The 21748-nt window shown below is 36.0% G+C and overlaps 1 protein-coding gene across 2 annotated transcripts in view; it reads left to right on the forward strand.

Moving 5' to 3' along the window:
* The window catches only part of DNAH7 (dynein axonemal heavy chain 7), a 279079-nt gene that overhangs the window by 78944 nt on the left and 178387 nt on the right, over positions 1-21748 (forward strand). For both annotated transcript variants that reach the window (XM_073880956.1, XM_025894388.2), the window contains exons 21-27: positions 391-589; positions 3376-3516; positions 7408-7620; positions 11065-11174; positions 15140-15308; positions 17491-17593; positions 17714-17841. In XM_073880956.1, coding sequence (XP_073737057.1) covers positions 391-589; positions 3376-3516; positions 7408-7620; positions 11065-11174; positions 15140-15308; positions 17491-17593; positions 17714-17841 — 1063 coding nt within the window. The remainder of the gene's footprint in view (positions 1-390; positions 590-3375; positions 3517-7407; positions 7621-11064; positions 11175-15139; positions 15309-17490; positions 17594-17713; positions 17842-21748) is intronic.

The following is a 21748-nucleotide window of genomic DNA, read 5'->3' on the forward strand; positions in this document are numbered from 1 at the left end:
TGTGCATTTGAAGATTCTTCCAATTAGTGTATGATCTATTAGTCAAGATTGATTTGCTCCTTATGTTACTTTTAACATCTTTCAATTCATTGTGTTGGAAACAAAGCCTCATGGGTGTCTCCTCTGTATCTCTTATTGTAATTATAGTTTGACAGATCTTTTTGTGATTATTCAATCAATGATGACCTCCTACTGGACTGTGTAACCCATACAGGCAAGGATCATGTCTTTTGTTCCCCCTCAGTGTTTCATCCCCAGCAGCATTGAGTAGGGGCCTAACACATAATGCACATTTATAAATTGTAGATGAAGATTGGTATACAATGAACCCTGAGAGTTAAGGAATTGCTTTACTTTGATCAATTCTCTTAAACATTTTTCCCCTGACAGGGTGCAACCTCACTTGAAGAAATGTTTTGAAGGAATTGCAAAAGTAGAATTTACAGAAATGTTAGACATTACTCACATGAAGAGTAGTGAAGGAGAGGTTGTGGAACTCACAGAGACCATTTCAACGGCCAAAGCCAGAGGTCAAGTGGAGAAGTGGTTGGTTGAGTTAGAGAGAGTCATGATTAAATCCATCCACAAGGTACTTGGGTGTGTTTATCATTTTTTCTAGTAAAGATGTAGAATATTAATGTAGCACTGGGGGCACCCGTGTCTCAGTTGGCAAACCATGTGACTCTGGCTCTCGGGGACCTGAGTTTGAGCCCCATGTTGGGGGTAGAGATTATATAAAAAAATGTATCACTAATAAATGCACTGTTTTCTTTAGACAGAAATTGAGTCATGAATTACCAGTTCAATTGTAATAGGTAGCTTAAAGACAAATATATGGTCTATGAAATTAATTTCATGGGGACTCACTCGAAAAGTGGGACAAAATACCATCGATACTATAGAAAACTTGGGTTTTAGTCTTAAGTCCCATTTCTTGCAGCCACATGCTAGTTCTTTCATCATTAATTAAACACACCTTGTTCTACAGAGTCTATATTTAGTCTTGCCTTGGATGCATTTCTCTACAGTTTCACATCAATCTCTTTGACATGTATGTTTCTATAGTGAATGTTTTTGTTCTGTGAATATACAAAAAATGTACCAAAATGTTAGAAAATCACAAATACTTCCTATAACAGTCACTTCATATTTTCCATATCTCATAAAACATCAACTCAGTCATTTGTAATTATATTTATTAGTAGAAAATTTCAAGTCATGGCAACAAATATAGATTGAGCACTTAAATTCATTTTTTTTACTATAATGTGGACTTAGCATTCAAGTTCTTCATCAAGAAAAAGATCATGATTGAGTTGGGGATCATGAGAGCAGGAATGAGAAGGAAATATGGCATGATGTCCTAATCAACACTTTTCATTGATTTTTCAGATTCTCTCACACATTATTAAAAAAATTCATTAGAATCTAAATGTTCAGTGGATATCATGTGTCTGAGTGCTGCTTTCTCTTCTTAAATATAGTTTTAATATCTGCTTCATAATAGTTTTTAAGTAGATGTAAAGTCATTTGGACAGTTTTTCATTTCTCCCTATAGTGGATTAAATATCCATCTAGATATAGCTGGTTTCTCTGATTGAATTATTTCTTATGATAACTTCTTATTTGTAGGATCACTAGGTCAAAAAGATGAGATTTCATAGGCCTTGATACATATTGACAAATAAGATTCCCATTTATGTAGTTGTAAGCAATGGAAATGAATCCACTTTGACCACTACTTAGCAGCCTTGGTTATATGGTTTGTTAATTGATATATACAGTGATAACTCATTGTTTTAGACCTGTCTAATACTATTACAACTATTTAAAAAAATTTTTTTTGTCAAAGTGCTTAGAGAAGGTATCTTGGTTGCCATTTCAGAGTATTTCGATGGAATGGCAAGGAATTGTGTAGGAAATATCTTCCCCAAATGTTTATGTGTAAGTTTGTGTTACTGAAATGTGTTACTCAAATGCAATATAAAGTACTACAAATAGAGATTTGTGTGTTACTATGTTTTACTGTATGCATTTGTATGCTTGAAGGCTATTGCATGCCTAAATTAAGTGGGGTCATTTGTAAATAATAAAAAAGTCATGTTCTTGGCATGTTTGCTCCTTTATCTTACCAGATTATCATGTGTATGTCACTTCCAAAATATATATAAATTTATATATCTATATATACACATATATTTACATATGGCACACATAGATATATTGTACATACAATAATCAACTTTTCATAATCATATTTCTCCTCATCCAACTATGTAGAAATTGTGATTTAGATTTTAATGTCTTCCTCTTTCTTGTTCTTTCCACACTGTCCTTCTAGAACATGTATTTACTCTATCCTGACATTTCTGTACTGTACCTTCTATTTTCTGTGTTCCTCCCATCTCTCAGTTGCTCATTTTCACCTGCCCTTTCTGTGGCTCCTTCTGGCCTTTGAAATTTCCTTTGTTATCAATAGCCAACACTGCTCTTCATCTCTGTTCAGCTCCACAAATATCTAGCTAGACTAGAAATCCAGAAAGGTTCATACATCCTTTATGTATTTCTCAGAAAAATCTAATTTTGACAGTCTTTTCTGAAATCAAACATTAAAGTGGGTATCACCTCACAGGCAACATTACTATTTTTGGTTGATACATATAAAAGATTAGAATGTTTCTCACTGATGGCTGGTGGAAAAAGTGGATATGTCAATCCACTGAAAACGTATGGAGGAGAAGTACATGAATTTGACATAAAACATGTAGCAAAGAGCATAAATAAGACTTCCTGACTTTCCTGGTACTTAACTCTCCATAAATGAATTATACACCTGTGCTTGTCATCATTGCCTTGGGCATCTATCTACAGACTGAGAAGAAGTGAACTCTGGAAACACAGGAGGAACTTGAGAGGAGTTGTGTGGTTTGCCTGAGTGTGCATGTGTACCATGAGCCCATGGCTGAATGGGGAGCTGATGAATTTCAAAGAAAATTATTGTCTATGGAATTTGACAGATCTCATTTTGGAATGGCTTAAATTTATATTTCACAATAAAATTGCTTGTACTTGATCCATCTAAATGTATCTAGGATATCTGTGGCTACAACTGGTCAAATGAATATTTGATGTAATGTGGTTCACACAAATTGATCACATATCAACAAAATAAAATGCTATGTAATGTATTTTTTTGCTCACAGGCATATGGATAAACTTGAATTTAAATAGTCTCACCAATGCTTTGAATCTTCATAATTGGCTAAGATGTAAAAAGTTGAACAGTATGAATCCATTTAGGAGGTTAGCTCCTCATTGTATAGCTCATTCAAGTAAACTGTGAAACTATCTTTAGCATTTTTTTTTTCCAATTAGGTAATCAGAGCTGCAATCCTTGCCTATACACAAGATATGCGAATTAACTGGGTGAGAGATTGGCCAGGACAGACAGTGCTCTGTGTATCTCAAATCTTTTGGACGATGGAAGTACAAACAGCTATTTCAACGGGACAAGAGGTAAGCTTTATTACCCCCAGGTTTCTCAGCATTTTTTCAACTAGTGCTATTGCCGGAATACACTAATTATAAAAAACAAAATAAAGACAATCCTCTTAAAACCCTTGAAAGGGTACTTGAGCCTCAATTCTGTTATTACATACATTTTTTGTACCTTTAAAAATAGAATGGTAATAGAACTAAGAAACTTCCTAAAGTCAGAAAGATTAGAAGGAAAAATAACCTAACTCTCTTTTATACCTTGAGTAAAACCACCCTATGAAGACAAGATATTGGTTGAATTATTTTGACTATTTTCATTTGTATTCTTAATGCATTGATTTTAAATAATAATTATTGATATTTTGAGTGATACTTAATTTTAAATATTGTAATATATTAGGCATACTAATTTAATAATATTAATTGGATTGCTGTTAGTAATTAACAACAGAAACCATATTTAATACAACATTCTTATCCTTGAGATAGGAATACAAGTTGACCGATGGACCAATTGGAATGTAGTAGTCATAGATCTTTTGTTTAAAATCATGAATTTTAAATATATTTTTGACATGGAGTTTGGTATTATTGTCTTTAAGGTACTATTGAATGCTGATAGTGTTGAGGTTTGAGAGAGACTAATATTCTCTGTAAGCAGGCAGATCCCATAGAGGAAGGAGCTGAGTGACACATGCTTAGTTCTGTCAAACTTACCAACAGGTCATTTATTTCTTTTCTGTGGAAAGGGATGAGGGCATAGGGCAGGAAGTCAGGGTTTTCCTGGAAAAAGTCTGTCTTCCTGGAACACAGGGCATGGGGGAATAGGGGTTTCCCTCACAGGAGTAAGCTCTTGGAGTTACTTCTGGGCTCTTGGCTTCTAGCCCTATATGCATTTTTCTTTTCGTTCAGTGGGTCTAGAGAATTTTTTTCTCTTTACTTTTAAGCTACCACCCATCAACCTCCCCACACAGGGGTTTCCTCCATCACCAGTGTAGCCTCCTGGGTCTCCCTCCTTGCTTACTGGTCAGCTCCCCAAACCATGATACCAACTTCATCACTCGCCACTGGCAACATAGTCTGCAGGGAACAAAGAAGCAAATGTGAGCAGTTAAGACAAATTTGTAAGCATCTTCCACATTTCTTCAGTTTAAATGTGGTGTTTATCAAATCTCTATTCCTCTGTCAAGTCTTTGGTCTCACTCCAAGCAAGCTGCAAATGGTGGAGTTGACATCTAGCATTAAATGTAAACTATATCTTTTTCATGCTTCCAATTATCTCCCAAGCATAATTTGAATCTCAAGCGACATGCAATTTAGGTCACTCCCATGTCCATGTGTCCTCTGCTCAAAACTACCTGCCTCGAGTTCTTACCATATTGCATACAGATACAAAGAGGGGTTTTGTTTTGTTTACAGCAGTATCCACAATACTGAGATTGAGTTATTTATTGACTCATTTATCAGTCTATTCAGTTTTTTTTTCTGCTCATGTTATATGCTGCAGGTATGGAGCCATTCACAGGGAAAGGCAAAATGAGAACCCATGCTACCTGAGGGTGATTCAGCTGTCGTAGACTCAAAGTCCTCTAAAACCGTAGCTTAGCAAGACTTAGCAAGTTACACCTATGTTATTGTTGCTTGCCAGACTGCACTCTTCTGTTGCATTTTATGGTGCTTTCATAGCTAAGTTTCATGATATGAAATTAAGCTTTGTATGTGTCCTTAAAAATTAATTCTTGTTCATCTGCTTGCGACTACCCTGTTTCATTATGCCCTTGGTCCCTAGCTGTGTACCCTGTGCCCGTTTGTCTTTCATCCATGTTTAGGCCATTCAAGTTCTGTGGCAGCATCATGAGAGGCTAGCGCATGTTTTAATATTTTATAGCACTGATGGTATTTTAAAAATTTAACATGTAGTTTTATCATGAGAGGCTAGCATATGTTTTAGTATTGTATGTGTTGATCATTTTTTCCCCTAATTAATGTGTGGTTCACATTTGAAACTGATGACCTTGGTGGAGCAGCAGAAGACTCTTGTCTAGTTCCACAATCAAGAGCTTGATGTTACAAAAGCCTTATATGTTATACTGTCATGCTCCCAGAAGACCTGTTCAATTTATTTATTCAGCGAATGGTGATTGTGGAACTAGTCTGCGTGAGGCATTACAGGGACTGTAAAATAAATGAAAGAATCACTGCTGTCACAGAGCTAAGGGTATTGCAAATATTGATGTGATTTTCAGTCATTGTATCATTACATATGTAGAAGGATCTAGGTATGATAAAATTTGATTTCAGATAGGGTTTATTTTGGCAGAATATAATAGTAGTTACCTTTTAGATTCATTAGCTCACTGTGCAGAATGGTTTACAAGGAAGAAAATGTAACAAAATGCTATCAATACCATGATTTTTTCCCTATCTCTCTAATATGTATTATCATTGATTCATATAATATTGTTCCTAAAGAACTCAGTTTATCACAGTTTGAAGTTAAATTTTCACTCTAAGTCTGCTTTACATTCTGCTACTGTGGTGTAGTAATAAATTCTTATGGACATATAATTTGTACTGTCAGGTCTAAACATTAAATTTTTATTTTATGTTTTGTATTGAACTATAGAATGTGAGCACCAGTGAGGCTCACATGATCCTCACTTTTACTGATGAGAAAACTGGGATGCACCCACTGGTGTGGCTTATGTTCTTAGGATCAAATTGGTTCTTACTAATTTATATGTTTAACATATATACATTCACTATTTGGCTCCAAGAATTTAAACACTTATGTCTATTGAAACATGGGTGGGACAGAAGTTTATCTTTCACTGCTTATGAAGAGAATTAATAGTAATCGATCATGTAAATAATATGAAGGCAACAGTGTTCAAACACCAAACCTTTGAAAAAATGACCTCCTTAAAAATAAAGATAAAATCGTTCAAGGACTAAGAAAAGTGCCCCTTAGAGAAACAGTTTGCATTCTCCAGACCCATCCTTTAAACTTTTTCTCATTCTTGGAAATGCTCACTTGTAGTTACATCACTACCTGTTACCTGGTCCTGAAGGAATGAATGCACTCCTTGGTGCCCAGTGTTTATTGAATATTATTAGAGTGGAGAATGCAACCACAGCAGCCTGCTGGAGCATACTGACCCTCCCCTCAAGCATAGCGGTTCCCATTGATTCTAACTTGCTTTTCACATAAATCCTCTTCTCTTTTTTGACTTACTAATTAGATTTACCCCCACCAAAAAAAAAAACGGATTGCAAAGCAAGGCTGGTTCTCAGAACTGGCACTGCTCACCAGCTCAGGAAGCTTACATAAGCGATCCTGAAAGGACTGGTGGAATGCAAGGCAGCTGGAATCCGGGGTCTTAGGGCATCGGTGCTGCGGCAGCTTCTCTTGCGTCGTCTTTCCGCTTCGCTTGTCTCTGGCGGGCTTTGTTCTGCAGTGGGGATGAAGGCTTGCAGTGGCTTCCGATCGATCGGCATACTCTGAGTCCACCAAACCTAGTGAGAAGCCCTTTATTCCCTCTGCCTGTATAGTAGTTCCTGGGAAGAACCATGATTGGCTCTGGTTGGGTCACACCTTCTCCCACCCTTTGTTGCCACGGAGATGGGGCAAGGTGATGGACAGCTCACCAGAACCACAGAGCAGACAGAAGGAGTGGAAATAGGAATGGAAAGGATGTTGAGTAGACGCAAATCACGTGACGTGTGTCCAGTGCATCTGGCCAGATTGGCCTTGCTCACCTAATACTTTCATAGTAAGAAAAACCGATTATTTTTAAATCGTGTCATATGGGGAAAAAATGTACAGAAACACTCTGTATTCAGACTAGTGCAAAATGTTTTTGTTCAGAAAAATTCTGATCACATTATTTATATCTTATTTTCTTTCAGGCTCTTGAGCAATACTTGGAAAAATGTAACATGCAAATTGATGATATTGTGACTTTGGTCCGTGGCAAATTGTCCAAGCAGAATCGTGTTACTCTGGGAGCCCTTGTGGTGCTGGATGTCCATGCTAGGGATGTCCTCACATCACTTGTGAAAAAAAACGTTAGTGATGACTCTGACTTCGAGTGGTTAAGTCAGCTTAGGTACTATTGGCAAGTAAGTGATATCACTGAATGTTATTACATGGCAATTTCAGTTCATAGCTTTTTAATTTGTGCTTGCTTGCTCGCATGGGAAATAGTATGAGTAATATAGGATTTTTTGCTGATGGTACCCAAACAGGCATTCTCCAGACTGAAGATTAAGGCAGCCAAATACTATATATCATCTGTACAAAAAACTGTATCTTTATATCCAAATCCATGCTCAAATGTATAGTTACATATAAATACATATTCATATAGAGACACTCACAAATTGAGTAATTATAAAAAGTTACTCATTTTAAATGAGTCATTATGCTGCTGAATCTGTAAAATGTCTGAACTAAGCAGCTTACAATTGTGTTTTTAGATTTTTGATACATCTAAAGATTGTAAAAAAAAAAACAGATTTTTATCGTGATTTCATCATGAAAGTTTCCTCTTGTTGATCAGTTGAAAGAACTGGAAACATGGTCTGGAAGGAAGGCTCTTATGAGGACACCTGGATGGGTGGTGATGGCAGTCACAACTGGGAAGGCAGGAGGAATAGAAATAGTACAGTGGACAAGGTGGGGCCAGTTGAGAGTGGGAGGAAGTTGCTGAGGATGTCTGGAGATATGGACTCAAAAATTCTTAACAGATTCACTTCTGTGAAAGGTTTAAAGGTATGGAGTGGGAGGAGAAAAGATAAGAACCAGACCCCTGGAAAATCGTAGGAGAGGTAGTGGATAGTGGAATCATTTCAAACGCCAGAACTTTCCCTTACCAGATGTATGACCTGGGCAAGTTACTTATTGTCTGCAAGCATCTGTTTTCTTATCTGTAAAATGGCAATAAGATAATACCCACTCTGTAGTGAAAATGAATCAAACAATTAATTATAAATATAGGAGAATAATGAACTATCAGAGAAATTTTAAAAAACAATCCCCACTTATATCAAAAAGAATAAAATACCTAAAAACAAACTTAACCAAGATGGTGAAAGACTTGCACACTGAAAACTCTAAGACATTTGTGAAGGAAATTGAAGAAGACACAAATAAATGGCAAGATACTTTGTTCTTGTGGATTGGAAAATTAATGTTGTTAAAAAGTTCCTACTACCCAAAGCAATCTACAGATTCAATGTAATCCCTGTCAAAATTCCAATGGCATTTTTCACAGAAATAAACAGTCCCAAAATTTGTATGCAGCCATAGAAGACACCAGATAGTCAAAGCAGTCTTGAAAAAGAACAACAAAGCTGGAGGCATCATGCTCCCTGATTTCAAATTATATTACAAAGCTAGAGTAATCAAAATTGAATGGTATTGGCATAAAAAGAGACACATGGATCAATGGAACAGAACAGAGAGCTCAGAAGTACACCCAGGTGTATTTGCCAAATAACTTTTGACAAAGGAGCTGAGAATATACAATGGAGAAAGGAAAACCTCTTCAATAAATAGTGTTGGGAAAACTGAATGGCCATATAGGAAATACTGAAACTGGGCCACTGTCTTACACAATACACAACAATTAACTCAAAATGGATTAAAGACAGGAATGTAAGACCTAAAAACATAAAACTAGAAGAAAACATAGATGTTAAGCCCCTTAACTCAGTCTTGGCAATGATTTTTTTTTTTTTTTGATTTGGCAACAAAAGCAAAAATAAACAAGTGGGACTACATCAAACTAAAAAATGCTACATAGCAAAGAAAACCATCAACAAAATGAAAAGGCAACTTCCTGAATGGAAGAAAATACTTGTAAATCATATCTGATAAGGGGTTAACCTCTAAAATATATAAAGAACTCCTACAACTCAATAGCAAAAACACAAACTACCTGTTTTGAAATGGTCAAAGGATCTGAATAGACATTATTCCAAAGAAGACATACAATGGCTAACAGGTTCATGAAAAGATGCTCATCATCACTTATCAGGGAAATACAAATCAAAGCCACAATGAGAGATCCTCTCACACCTATTAGAATGGGCATTATCAAAAGACAAAAGATAACAAATGCTGATAAGGGTGTGGAAAAACGGGAACCATTGTGCACTGTTGATGGGAATGTAAATTGGTGCAGCCACTATGGAAAACATGACGTGGTCTCCTCAAAAAATTAAAAAAAACAGAACTATCATATGACCCAACAATTCCACTCTGGGTATTATCTGAAGAAAACAAAAATACTCAAAAAGGTATATGCACCCTCATGTTTATTGCAGCATTATTTACAATAACTAAGGTATAGTAACAACCTGAATGTTCATTGACAGGTGAATGAATAAAGAAGATGTGGTGTATATATATAAATGGAATATTATTCAGCCATTAAAAAATGAAATCTTGCCATTTGCAACAATATGGATTGACCCTGAGGGCATTACACTAAGTGAAATAAGTCAGACAAAGACAAATACAATCTGATCTCACTTATATGTGCAACCAGAAACAAACCAAGCTCATAAATACAGTGAGCAGATTGGTGGTTGCCAGAGGCTGAGAGTGGGAAGGGGGGAGAAATGGGTGAAGGTAAAAAGGTGTAAACTTCTAGTTATAAATAAGTCATGGGAATGTATAATACACTGTATGTTGACTATAGTTAATAATACCATATTGCATTTTTAAAGTTGCTAAGAGTAAATCTTAAAATTCTCATTATAAGAAAACTACTTATATATGATAGATCTTACCTAGACTTACTGTGATTATTTTATAATATACACAAATATTGAGTAATTATGTTTATACTTGAAATTAATATTATATGTCAATTATACCTTAATAAAAACATTAGCAATTGAAAAGAAAATACAGGAGAGATAAGGAACAAATATATTTTCCACAGATACCTATGGAAAAAATTGAAGCCAGTGACTTCAGACTTATCTGAGGAAATTAGATATTGAATTCTTCTACTGAATTTAATGATGTCTGAAAAGTGGAATTTTTTTAAGGATTTTTTATTCATTTGAGAGAGTGAGAGCACTAGTGGGGGGGAGGGGCAGACTCCCTGCTGAGCAGGGAGCCTGACTCTGGGCTATATCCCAGGACTCTGGGATCATGACCTGAGCCGAAGGCAGATACTTAACTGACTGAGCCACCCAGGTGCCCCTGAAAAGTGAATTTTATTTATTTTTATTTTTTTAAAGATTTTATTTATTTATTTGACAGAGAGAGAGAGACAGTGAGAGAGGGAATACAGGCAGTGGGAGTGGGAGAGGGAGAAGCAGGCTTCCCGCCAAGCAGGGAGCCCGATGCGGGGCTCAATCCCAGGACCTGGAATCATGACCTGGGCCGAAGGCAGACGCTTAATGACTGAGCCACCCAGGCATCCCTGAAAAGTGAATTTTAAAAGATGTTGTTTATAACTTGACAGTTACTGATTAAGGAGTTCGAGATTTCATATTATTTAAAATTTTGTTATTTAAGTTAACTTTATTTTCTCTGATTTATCCTAGGAGAATAATTTAGAAACAAAGATGATCAATGCTGGCTTACGATATGGATATGAGTATCTGGGTAATTCCCCTCGGCTGGTTATTACTCCACTCACTGATCGATGTTACAGGTAAACTCACTAATTTATGGGTCTATTAGAAATAAATTTCACCCCTAGACCCCTAAATTTCACCTAAATCTTTAAAAGAAACATTATCTTCCACTTGGTAAATGTATCCTAGGTTATCTTTTCCTAGACTCAATACTTTTCTCAACTTGACCTTCAATTTCTCTTTCCCTGCTGGCTTTCTCCTCTTAGCTCTGGAGCGAAGTATTGCCCGATATTGCTATTGTTTACATTGTTCATTTCTTCTTTCTTCTTGAAACTTTCTCTTTGTTTTTGATCCTTTGAGGCAACCTCCTGCTTCCCCTGAAACACAGAAATTTCTAGATTTCTGTTTTCATGTCGTGCTTTGTCTCATGCTTCACAGTTTCCCAAATGATCTCATCCACTGTCAGGCTTTAATAGCCTACGTTCTGAAGATCCACAAGTCTGTATCTCCAGCCAAGGTCTCTCCTGTAAACTTGTGCTACATGCTTGCTGGATATCTCCATTAAGTAACTCTTAGGTATTTACATTGAAATTTTTTTCTATCATGCTTCTGAATAATAAAAGGGCTTTAACAACTTTAATGCAAGTTTCCATCTCCCATATTCCAAATTATTGTCAAAATCTAAATTAAAGTGTTATTTTTTCAGGTATTAAAAGTCCATTTAGGTCTTATATCAAAGCTAACATCTTTCATCCACTTTAAAATTCCCTTTCTCTCTCAGCTCGAGCTTGACACAACCTCAAGGCCTTTATTTGGGGAGGCAAATGTGGTCAATGTTTTGTCAGTTTTATCCCTGTCCTTTGCATTATTCTCTCCATCGCTCACCCTTGGCTCCTCCAGTCTTGGGGGTTAATGGAGGAAGGAAGAAAGAAAGGGACAGGTGGGTTCACGTGTGACAACTGTCTTGTGTGGCTACTATCTCTTGGCTGTTTAGTGTTCTCAATGAGGGCACAAGCCTAGATGTGCCAGATCTGCCATGGAATATTTATGTGGGTTTTTTGGAAACCCTTCCCCACCAGTCACCTGTGGAAAATGCCTTCTCTGGCTGGCTGCTGGTGACTTTTGCTTCAGCCTCTGTCTGAGGTCAGCCACACATGGACGCTCACCTTGGTGTCTTCTCCGATGCTAGGTGGGCCTCCTGCACAGAGTCCCATTCAACGTGACTCAAATCTAGCTTCCTTCTGGTGGAATCTAGATCTGGTTAGATGATATACATTTATTTTGCCAATAGTATGAGTACATCTCCCTTACTGTCACTGTTTTCCCGAGCTCTGCCATCAGAAATGGCTACAGACATTCTCTTGACTTTAAATATTTTAAGTTGTGATTGAATTCCCAGTTCCTGTGTTACACAAATTCCAGGGGTCAGACAGTGTGCCAAGCTCTCCGAATAGTTCTCTAAAGCCCCACAGGTAGTTTGGCAGAGGGGCAAGTGCTTTCTTCTTCTCTACAGAGGGACGGGAAATAACACACTAACAGCTCTTTCCAAAGATCTTTACTCTTGACCCCTCTTTTACAAGCTTCCTAGCCAAATTCTATATGCCCTGGTGCTAGGTGGCCAATTTTACTATCTGTAAGATAAGATTATCTGGCATAGATTGCTCTATTTATATTCTGTTACATATTTTTTACATCTAATATTTATATACATTTACCAAAAACTTTATCATTGTCTTAAATCATAATTGCTTCTTCCTTTGCCTTCTTTCTGATTTCATTTTTCTTACTAGGCAACATCCTTCAGTAATTGTTTCAGTGAGGTTCTGCACGTAGTGAACTCTATCAGTCTTTGTTTTTCAACAAAATTTGGTCTTCATTCAATTATTAAATGATAGGATAGCTGGGTATAGGACTGTAAGTGAAGCATAATTTCCCCTCAGCTCTCCAAAGATCTTATTCTCCTGGCATTCATTGCCACTACTGAGTAGACTGTTATTATGTTTCCTTTGTAGGTAACTTTTTTCTATCATGTTTTTAAGATTTTCTCTTTATTGTTGATGTTCACTGTAATGCTACTATACGTGGGTGAGTTTTTATTTATCCCACTTGAGACTTTTCAGTTCATATCTTTCTTCATTTCTGGCAAATTCTCAGCCATTACTTTTTATTTATTTATTTGGGGGGAGGAGTGAGGAGAGGAAGGGTAGAGGGAGATGGAGAGAGAGAATCTTAAGCAGGCTCCATGCTCAGCAGGTAGACCCTGAGATCATGACCTGAGCAGAAACCAAGAGTTGGATTCTTAACCTACTGAGCCACCCAGGTGCCCCACAGCCATTGCTTTTTAAATTTGCCTTTTTCCCATTCTCTTCCTTTTTTTTCTTTGTCTCTCAACTTTTCTTATATTCCCCATTTTGATATCTTCTTGGGTGATTTCCTCATATTTATCTTGTAGTGCATAATTCTCTTTGTTTACTCTGCCATTTAATCTGGTAACTTTTTAAAAAGTCCAATAACTATATTTTTTATTGCTAGATTTCAAGTTGCCTCTTTTATGAAACTGACTTTTTCTCATAATTTTATGCCTCTTGCTTTTTTTTTTAAGATTTCTTTATTTATTTTAGAGAAAGAAAGAGTGGGTGGGGGGAGGGACAGAGGGGGAGAGAGAGAGAGAGAGAGGAATTCAAGCAGGTTCTGCACTGAGTGTGGAGCCTGATGCGGAGCTCAATCTCACAACCCTGAGGTCTGACCTGAGCCGAAACCAAGAGTTGGAGGCTTAACGAACTGTACCACCCAGGCACCACTGTCTATTCCTTTTTATTTAAAATCTCATTAAATAAATCATCAGGATACCAGAGTACCAAGTATATAGTAATTCTCCCGCACCTTTGTCCATCTGCCACTGCAAGTCTGACTCTTAACTTTGATCTCTCTCTCTCTCTGGTTTTAATTATGAGCTCATTTTAGTAAGGGTTGTTTCCCCATGCAATCTTACATTTTCTCAGCTGTGGAGGTGTCCATGTGGAACAGTTTCACATTTATCTCTTAAAAGGGCTCTAGGGTTTTCTCTGGTCCAAAACAAAATTTCAGTGTTAATTTCTCAGTTTGGGTTCATGTGCCCATGGATAATGGAAATTGGGACCCTACCCTCATGAAGCTTTCTACTGGGTGCTGCAATGAAGGGTAAGCTTCCTATCTCCTCTGTAGTTGATCTTTCTTTGTCTTTCTCGAGTAAGGTTGCTGGAGTAATTGTAGTTTCCATTTACAGATAAGTCAGTTTTCAAGGCTTCTAGATTTATATAAGTGAATGCACTCCAGCTCTTCACCTTACGCAGTATAAGAATTTTTCTGTTTCGGGGCGCCTATGTGGTACAGTTGGTTAAGCGTCCATCTCTTGGTTTTGGTTCAGGTCGTGATCACAGGGTCGTGAGACTGAGCCTCACATCGGGCTCCAGGCTCAGCATGGAGTCTGCTTAAGACCTTCTCTCTGTCTCCCTCTGCTCCCTACCCCTCCTTGCTAGATCTCTCTCTCAAATAAAAAAATTTAAGGAGAGAAAAAAAGAATTTTTCTGTTTCTCTGTGGTTGTAAAATACACTTGTGTTTGTATGCAGATCCCAAAAACAATTTGCACCTCTATAGCTTTAGCACCTAATTACTGACAGCTTTGCATTCCCTCTTCATTGGTGATTTCCTTTACATTCTTTCAAAAATGGCTACGTATTTCAAAAGTTACTTTTTTTTTTTATGTAGCATTTCCGAATGTTTGCAGTTAGGGGGATTGGGTGGTTCAGCATCAGCTGAATTCTCCGTATTGACCAGAGTCAGCATTGAATTTCAAGTGTGTTTGTTCTGATTCTCTTCAGAAGTGAAATATAATAACAGATAAAGTAATGCACAGTCAGATTTTTCAGAAGTTCATGGGAAGGAAGAAATTATTGAAGAGGAAGTGGAAAATCTGGCTCTCAGTTTAAACTTTTCCTCTTTTCATAATGTATATTAAAAATGACATTATTCTACAAAGATTGCTTATTTCTTATATTTCAGAACCTTGTTTGGGGCCCTTCACCTGCACCTTGGAGGAGCCCCTGAAGGGCCCGCTGGCACTGGAAAGACTGAAACTACCAAAGATTTAGCAAAAGCAGTAGCCAAACAATGTGTTGTTTTCAACTGCTCTGATGGGTTGGATTATCTGGCTTTAGGAAAATTCTTTAAGGTTTGAATTGACTCATTTCTTTACAAAATAACTGCTCAGAGAGGAAAGTTTATTATGAAACATAATTTAATGCAAGTAAAAGACTTGCATAAAATTTTACTTAAATTTAAGTAAAAATTAAAGCTCTGTCTCCATTCTCCAGAGAAGTAGGGTTATTTCAGAGAATTATTTCTCCTTTCAGAGAAAGGAGCTTTACCTGTGTCTCCAGTGCCTGCTGTAATGGGTCAGTATGGCTGATAGGAATGAGTGCTGTGCCTTCAGTATATTGGGGCAGCTAAAAATTTGAGAACCACTACATCATGTAAAGACCGTGGGGAATCTAAAGTCTTTAACCTGTAGCTCTTATTATTAACCAGTTATGATTCAGTAATTTACTTTCATAGATACACTCTAGTTAATCTTTTCTTGCAAACTTAAAATACTTGTTTTTTTCTTATACTGAGTCAGATTCCCGCTCTTAGGAGTCTGTAAGATTACAAAAGGGGGAATTAAAAATGTAACATCCCTGTCTATAAAACTATAATGTCTGGTCATTTTAGTGCTTTGTTGCTACAGGCTGTTATTCTTTAAAATGTTAGCTGGAACAGTTGAACACAGAATTATCCATTTGGGATTATAGGTTCTGTTTATTTGTTTATGTCTATTTTTCTGTGAAGATTCTGTAATTCTTATTTTTAAAGATTCTGTAATTATTTTCCAAAATTTCTTGAGAAAAGTTAACATTTAAAAAGAAAACCAAACTAACAACAACAAAAAATATACCAATCCTGCCCTATACAGTAAACTGTCCCTGCCTGATATAGGGCAAGGTCATTTTATAACAGATTTGGAATTTAAAGAGTCTCTATATTTGTGATGCTGAAACAATTAGGATAAGATTTTAAAAGTCAGAAATATAAATAACATATCAAGAAAACATTTGAATGACCAGTTACCATTTTAGTCATACTCTGTAATGATATACAACCTTGTTGTAATGATTCTTTAAGAAAGAGATAATAAGTCTAAAAGAGTCTCTGTGTAATTTAGTTTGAATAGCCATTATATTCCTAAATATTTAAGGAAAAGTCTGGTACGTACTACTGAATTTTTGAATATATATAATGATTTTCTTAATTCCTTGATATAGATTCATACACTTTTGGTATCAAAGTTGCTTACTGATAAGTATTTATTGGTTATAAAGATACTTTGTTAGGCTCATGCTGAATAATAGGGGTACAGAATAAAAAAGACATGGGTCTTATTAATAATGTCACAATCCTTAAAACTATTTGAATATGTGACTTCTTAAGTATTTTTTTGTTCTCTGTGGTTTCTAGTCCTCTTATTATATGTAGAAATAAAAGTCATAGTCTTCTCTAATGAAATTGTGCTATTCTTTGAAATGCACAGAGTTCACATTTCATCCAGTGTGGTTCAGTAGATGGAACTGTGTACAAATCCAAGGTTCACCACTATTAACTCTGTGGCCTTGTACTAATTAACATCTTGTATGATATGGTCTTAGTTTCTTTGCATAAAAGATACATGCCTGTAACTACTCATACAGCTACTCAGTGAAACATACATACATACATACATATATATACAATCTATGGAATATGCATTCAATAAATGTCAAATTGATTTTTTAAAAAATAAATTTGAATTTGGACTGAGCTACTCAAGCCTGGTGGTCTAGTTTTCTTTAATGCCCAAATGGCACATGTTTGTGAGGTAGCTGTGAGTTAGAAGTGCAAACCAGAGCCTCAAACTATGTAAGTTGACTATTAAGGTGCTCAAACCACAAAATAGTTTCATTAGCAACAGAAGTCATCTTATTTAGAGAAATATTGCAATCTATTCGATGAAGTTCATATAGAAAAAGCAAACAATCAACTTGCACATAAAAAGTAAGAAAGGCTTTGAGATTACAGGTATACATCTAAATGCCAAAAGATACACAGAAAGTAAAAAGCTATTGATCAAATGGACAATTTTCCAATTGATCAAACTCCTTATTCGTGCAGAATAATGAATTTCTAATAAAAAAATAATACACTGTCTTTAAAGATAAAGGTGAATAAGCAATTTCCTTGATAGGATATTAAATCCTTGAAAATATCAGGTGAAAATGCAACATTTCAATGCAATATTCAGTCAGATAAAATTGAAAAATTTCATTACTCTTTTCTCCCAGGGACTGTTATCTTGTGGAGCCTGGGCTTGCTTTGATGAGTTTAACAGAATTGATTTGGAAGTACTGTCTGTGGTTGCTCAACAAATTCTTACTATCCAAAGAGGTAATGGCCTGGTTTGTCTTTGCATTATGTCAAAACAATAGAAATATGGGAGATAATGGATGGCACAAGTTGCATTTAAATGTGGAATTGCTGAGTCATTTCATTCTTGATGACCAACAGGTATTAATGCAGGTGTCAATACACTAGTGTTTGAAGGAACTGAGTTAAAACTTGACCCCACATGCGCTGTCTTTATAACTATGAACCCGGGATATGCTGGGCGATCGGAGCTGCCGGATAATCTGAAGGTACAAAAGGGACAATTAGATCATCTGTTTCCTTTCTGTAGTTTACAAAGTTAATATGTAAAAAGAAAGAACATGCTCTCCTTGAATTTTATGCAAAATATTTGCTTTTGGACATTGTATTTTAGAAAACTGTTTTAGAAAATAATTTTTATTTATTTTTAAAGATTTTATTTATTCATTTGAGAGAGAGACAGCACAAGCAGAGGGAGGGGCAGAGGGAGAGGGAGAAGCAGACCCCCCACTGAGCTGGGAGTCTGATGTAGGGCTCGATCCCAGACCCTGAGATCATGAACTGAGCTGAAGGCAGATGCTTAACTGACTGAGCCACCCAGGTGCCCCTAGAAAATAATTTTTAAAGCTTTGTGTACCTTTAGAAAATGAATGTGCAAACCAGATGTAACTTCCAAACTGATATTTAATAACTGATAATTATAGAAAGTTAGAAAATATAGGAAATACTGAAAAAGATACCCATTCTATTGCTTACTATATTGTACCCTTCAGTTTTAAATATCTTTTAAAAGGCAAATTTTAAATGGTAGAATCCAGCAGTTGTGTATGCTGGGTTGTTTTTTTCCAGGTTAATATTATAACATGAGCATTTTCCTATCTTTATAAACATAATTCAAACTGTAAATAAATTTACCGAACTGCATCTTACTGTTGGACACTTGGGTTGCTTTTAGTTTTCCTTCATTATAAATAATATTGCAATGGGCAGTTTTTACTTAAGGCTTTTGTCTATTTTAAAATATTTCCTTAAGTATGGTCATAGGACCGATAGCTGTGTTGTTAAATTGCCTCCCAACAGAGGTTGAAATAATTCCAGCCCACATCAATTCTCAATTGTCCTTTATACTCAACACTAATTTTTTTTTTCCTGCTAAAAAGAGCAAAACGCTTTGCTAATTGAATAGACTAGACTCTTCACTAAAAAAAAAAAAAAAAAAAAAAAAACAAAAAAAACTTGATTAAGAGAGAAATAGGACATTTCCCCATATCTTGGGCATTTTATATCCTTTTCTGATAAATTGCATTTGTGGCTAGAGCATAAAGAACAATGTTGAAGAATAATGCATGGTAATTGCAGATCCAAAACCAAGTCTTCTGACTCTCAGTCCTATATTCCTTTCTGCTATTCACATAGTTAGACTGAGAGCTTCTTAGACTAGTTGAGGAATTCTTCTTTTCCACTGAAGAGACTTTCCATTCAACTAATTGCTACGAAGTATTTTGGTATTTCCATTCCATGTACTTTTATGTATTAGACGAGATGTTTTAATACTTTGCCTAAGTGAAGGGAGGTATGATTAAAAAATAAAAACTGGTAAATCCTCTTTTATCTAAGAAGCGTTTTGCAACTTTTCATTGTGATTTACGTTTGGAGAACTCTTTTTGTAGCAGTTCTTTTGTTCACCCATGTTTTTCTTTTCTTCAGTAGGATCAGTCTGAATACATAGTATTTGTAAAGGAAAAAATCTGTGAATAGCTAATCATAAAATGCTGGGACTGTTATAAAAAGTTGAGTCTGTTAATGTCCTATGCAGACTGTGTCACAGTTTTATGTGCTGTGCATGTTGAAACAGTGTCAAAATATCCACCTTGTGGTTCTGTGGGTGATGGATTTTCCTTCTACTTCAGGCCAAAAACTGCTCTGAAATTTGGTAGCTTTGTTGTTGTTCTTCCTACTGTGCAGTCATCTTGGTTACAATGGCTACAGAACATCTATTTTCAAGTATATATGGAACAATTTTTAAAAAATGTCAGTCTGAAAAGAAAGAAATAGATCTTCCTTGGGAAAAAAAGAAAAAGCTTACTGAGGTCCAGAGAATGTCTTCAGAGTCATCTTTGAGCCTTCCCTCTTCTTCACCCAGTGATTCAGCCAGTCACCAAAACCAGGGATCCTATTATACAAAAGCCTTATAATTCTTGCTGCTCTTGCCTAGTCCCACTGCTGCACCTTCCTTCCCTCCCTCTTCATTCTTCCCCTGTGTGTCTTACTGCAACAGCTCGCTTGTCACCAATCTCTTCTCCACTAAAATTCACTATAATTTATTCCCCATTATAATTCTACTGGTGTCTCCAGAAGAAATCTGATCCTATAACTTCCAGACTTAAAAAGCTATTGGGTTTTGTTGTTTTGCCTACAGAAAAAAAGTTCAAAGTTCTTGGCCTGATCTACAAGAACCTTGGAATTAGGACCCAATGCATCTGTCCTGCCATCTCCCTACACCTATGTCATCATGCAGATAGTCCCATTTTGACATCCTGTATATCTAGATAAGATCTGCATAGTGGAGCAATTTCTTAAGCACATTGCTACATTAGAGAAGCTATATTTAATATTAAAACTATTCTGAAGAATCAATATTCAATAAACATTTCAGAATAGTTGAATGTTAGAAGCCATGGTAAAATGGGCATGTTCCAGATCTTCGAATGTCACAAAGCCAATCACCTGATGCATAGCTTTCCAGAAGGATAATGCTTACATTCTGATACCTGTATCAGAATTTATTCAAGCCCTGGTATGATACCTGGAGCTAGATTCTTCTTTTACACTCAAGAAAGTACATCATTGGTTAAACCAGAATTGAACTTAAATTTTTTTAAGAACACGAAAGTACCTTTAAACTTATTGCTATTACTAACAAATTATTTCTGGCACATTCCAAATCAAACCATATCATATCAGTATTTCTCATACAGTTTGAGAACCATTGAATTAAAATATTCACCTAAAATTGTTGTGAGTAAGATGCTTTTCTCTGTGATAAATAGAAATCGATGTTAAATCTTTGGTGGAGGATTCTTAGTAGATGGAACATCATGATAAACCCTTGAAATTTCTTTACCACACTCTATATTTTGTTCTCTTGGCCACTGATCTCTCTGTTCCATGGTGTTCCATGGCCATATTGCTAGTACGGCTGAGGGAATGGGAATAGAAATTTGTGAAATATCTGATGTGGTCAGGGGGAAGCCTACACCACACAGACCTGGATGTTCACCTGAAACTAATAGCAGTTGATACTATTGTAGAAAGACTGTACCACCCAAACCTAGCTGGGCCCACTGACTGACTGGTTCATTCATTCTTTCTCTTATTTGTGGAAAGAAATAGTTGTTGAGAACCTACCCTTTTAAAGAGGTACCATCTGTACAGTAATTCTCTTGCATTCTCTTTTCCTCAAGTATGTAGTGGTTTAGAGCACTTGCTTAAACTTCTCTGTTTCAAGTTATTTGCTCAAGCCATATATTTTTAACATTTTATTCTTTATTTAATGGTAACCTTATTGATAAAAGAGCAGTATTAAGGCCTCTAGTTAGTAATTAACATAACACATTGGAAGAGTCTTGCTCGATGCCAATCTTTTATTCTCAACCTGTAACAGTCATAACAGATCACTTAAGATATCTTATTTCCTATCTGCCTTGTGTTTCAGGTAACTCAATGAATTCCCAGAATATATTTATAAACTATCTGAATAAAACTGCCATTTTTCTAGGAGCACCTGGCTGTCTCAGTCAGTACAGCATGTGACTCTCAATCTGGGGGTTGTGAGTTCAAGCCCCACGCTGCGCATGGAGCCTACTTAAAAAAATTGCCATTTTTTTTTTTTTTTATCTTTAGTACACAAAGGTCCTGGCTTAATGTATGAGCTACTGAAGTAGGTCCTGACACATACTGACATTCTAAACTTAAATTTTCTTATTTATTCTTTTAAAATCTGTCTAGTTTTCTACTTAGCTATCACAGATCATTTATTTGTCCCACAACATTTAAAAATACCATGGGGAAAAAAAACTTTACAATTTGGAAAATTGATTTATCATAATTAATAATTATCTGTGGCTTTTTTCCGGTTTTTATTTCTTTATTATGCTTGGTGAAAGACTGACATGG

This window comes from Callorhinus ursinus, unplaced genomic scaffold (assembly GCF_003265705.2).
Source record: "Callorhinus ursinus isolate GAN/ISIS: 27379988/994484 unplaced genomic scaffold, GSC_fseal_2.0 scaffold2, whole genome shotgun sequence".
NCBI classification, from domain to species: domain Eukaryota; kingdom Metazoa; phylum Chordata; class Mammalia; order Carnivora; family Otariidae; genus Callorhinus; species Callorhinus ursinus.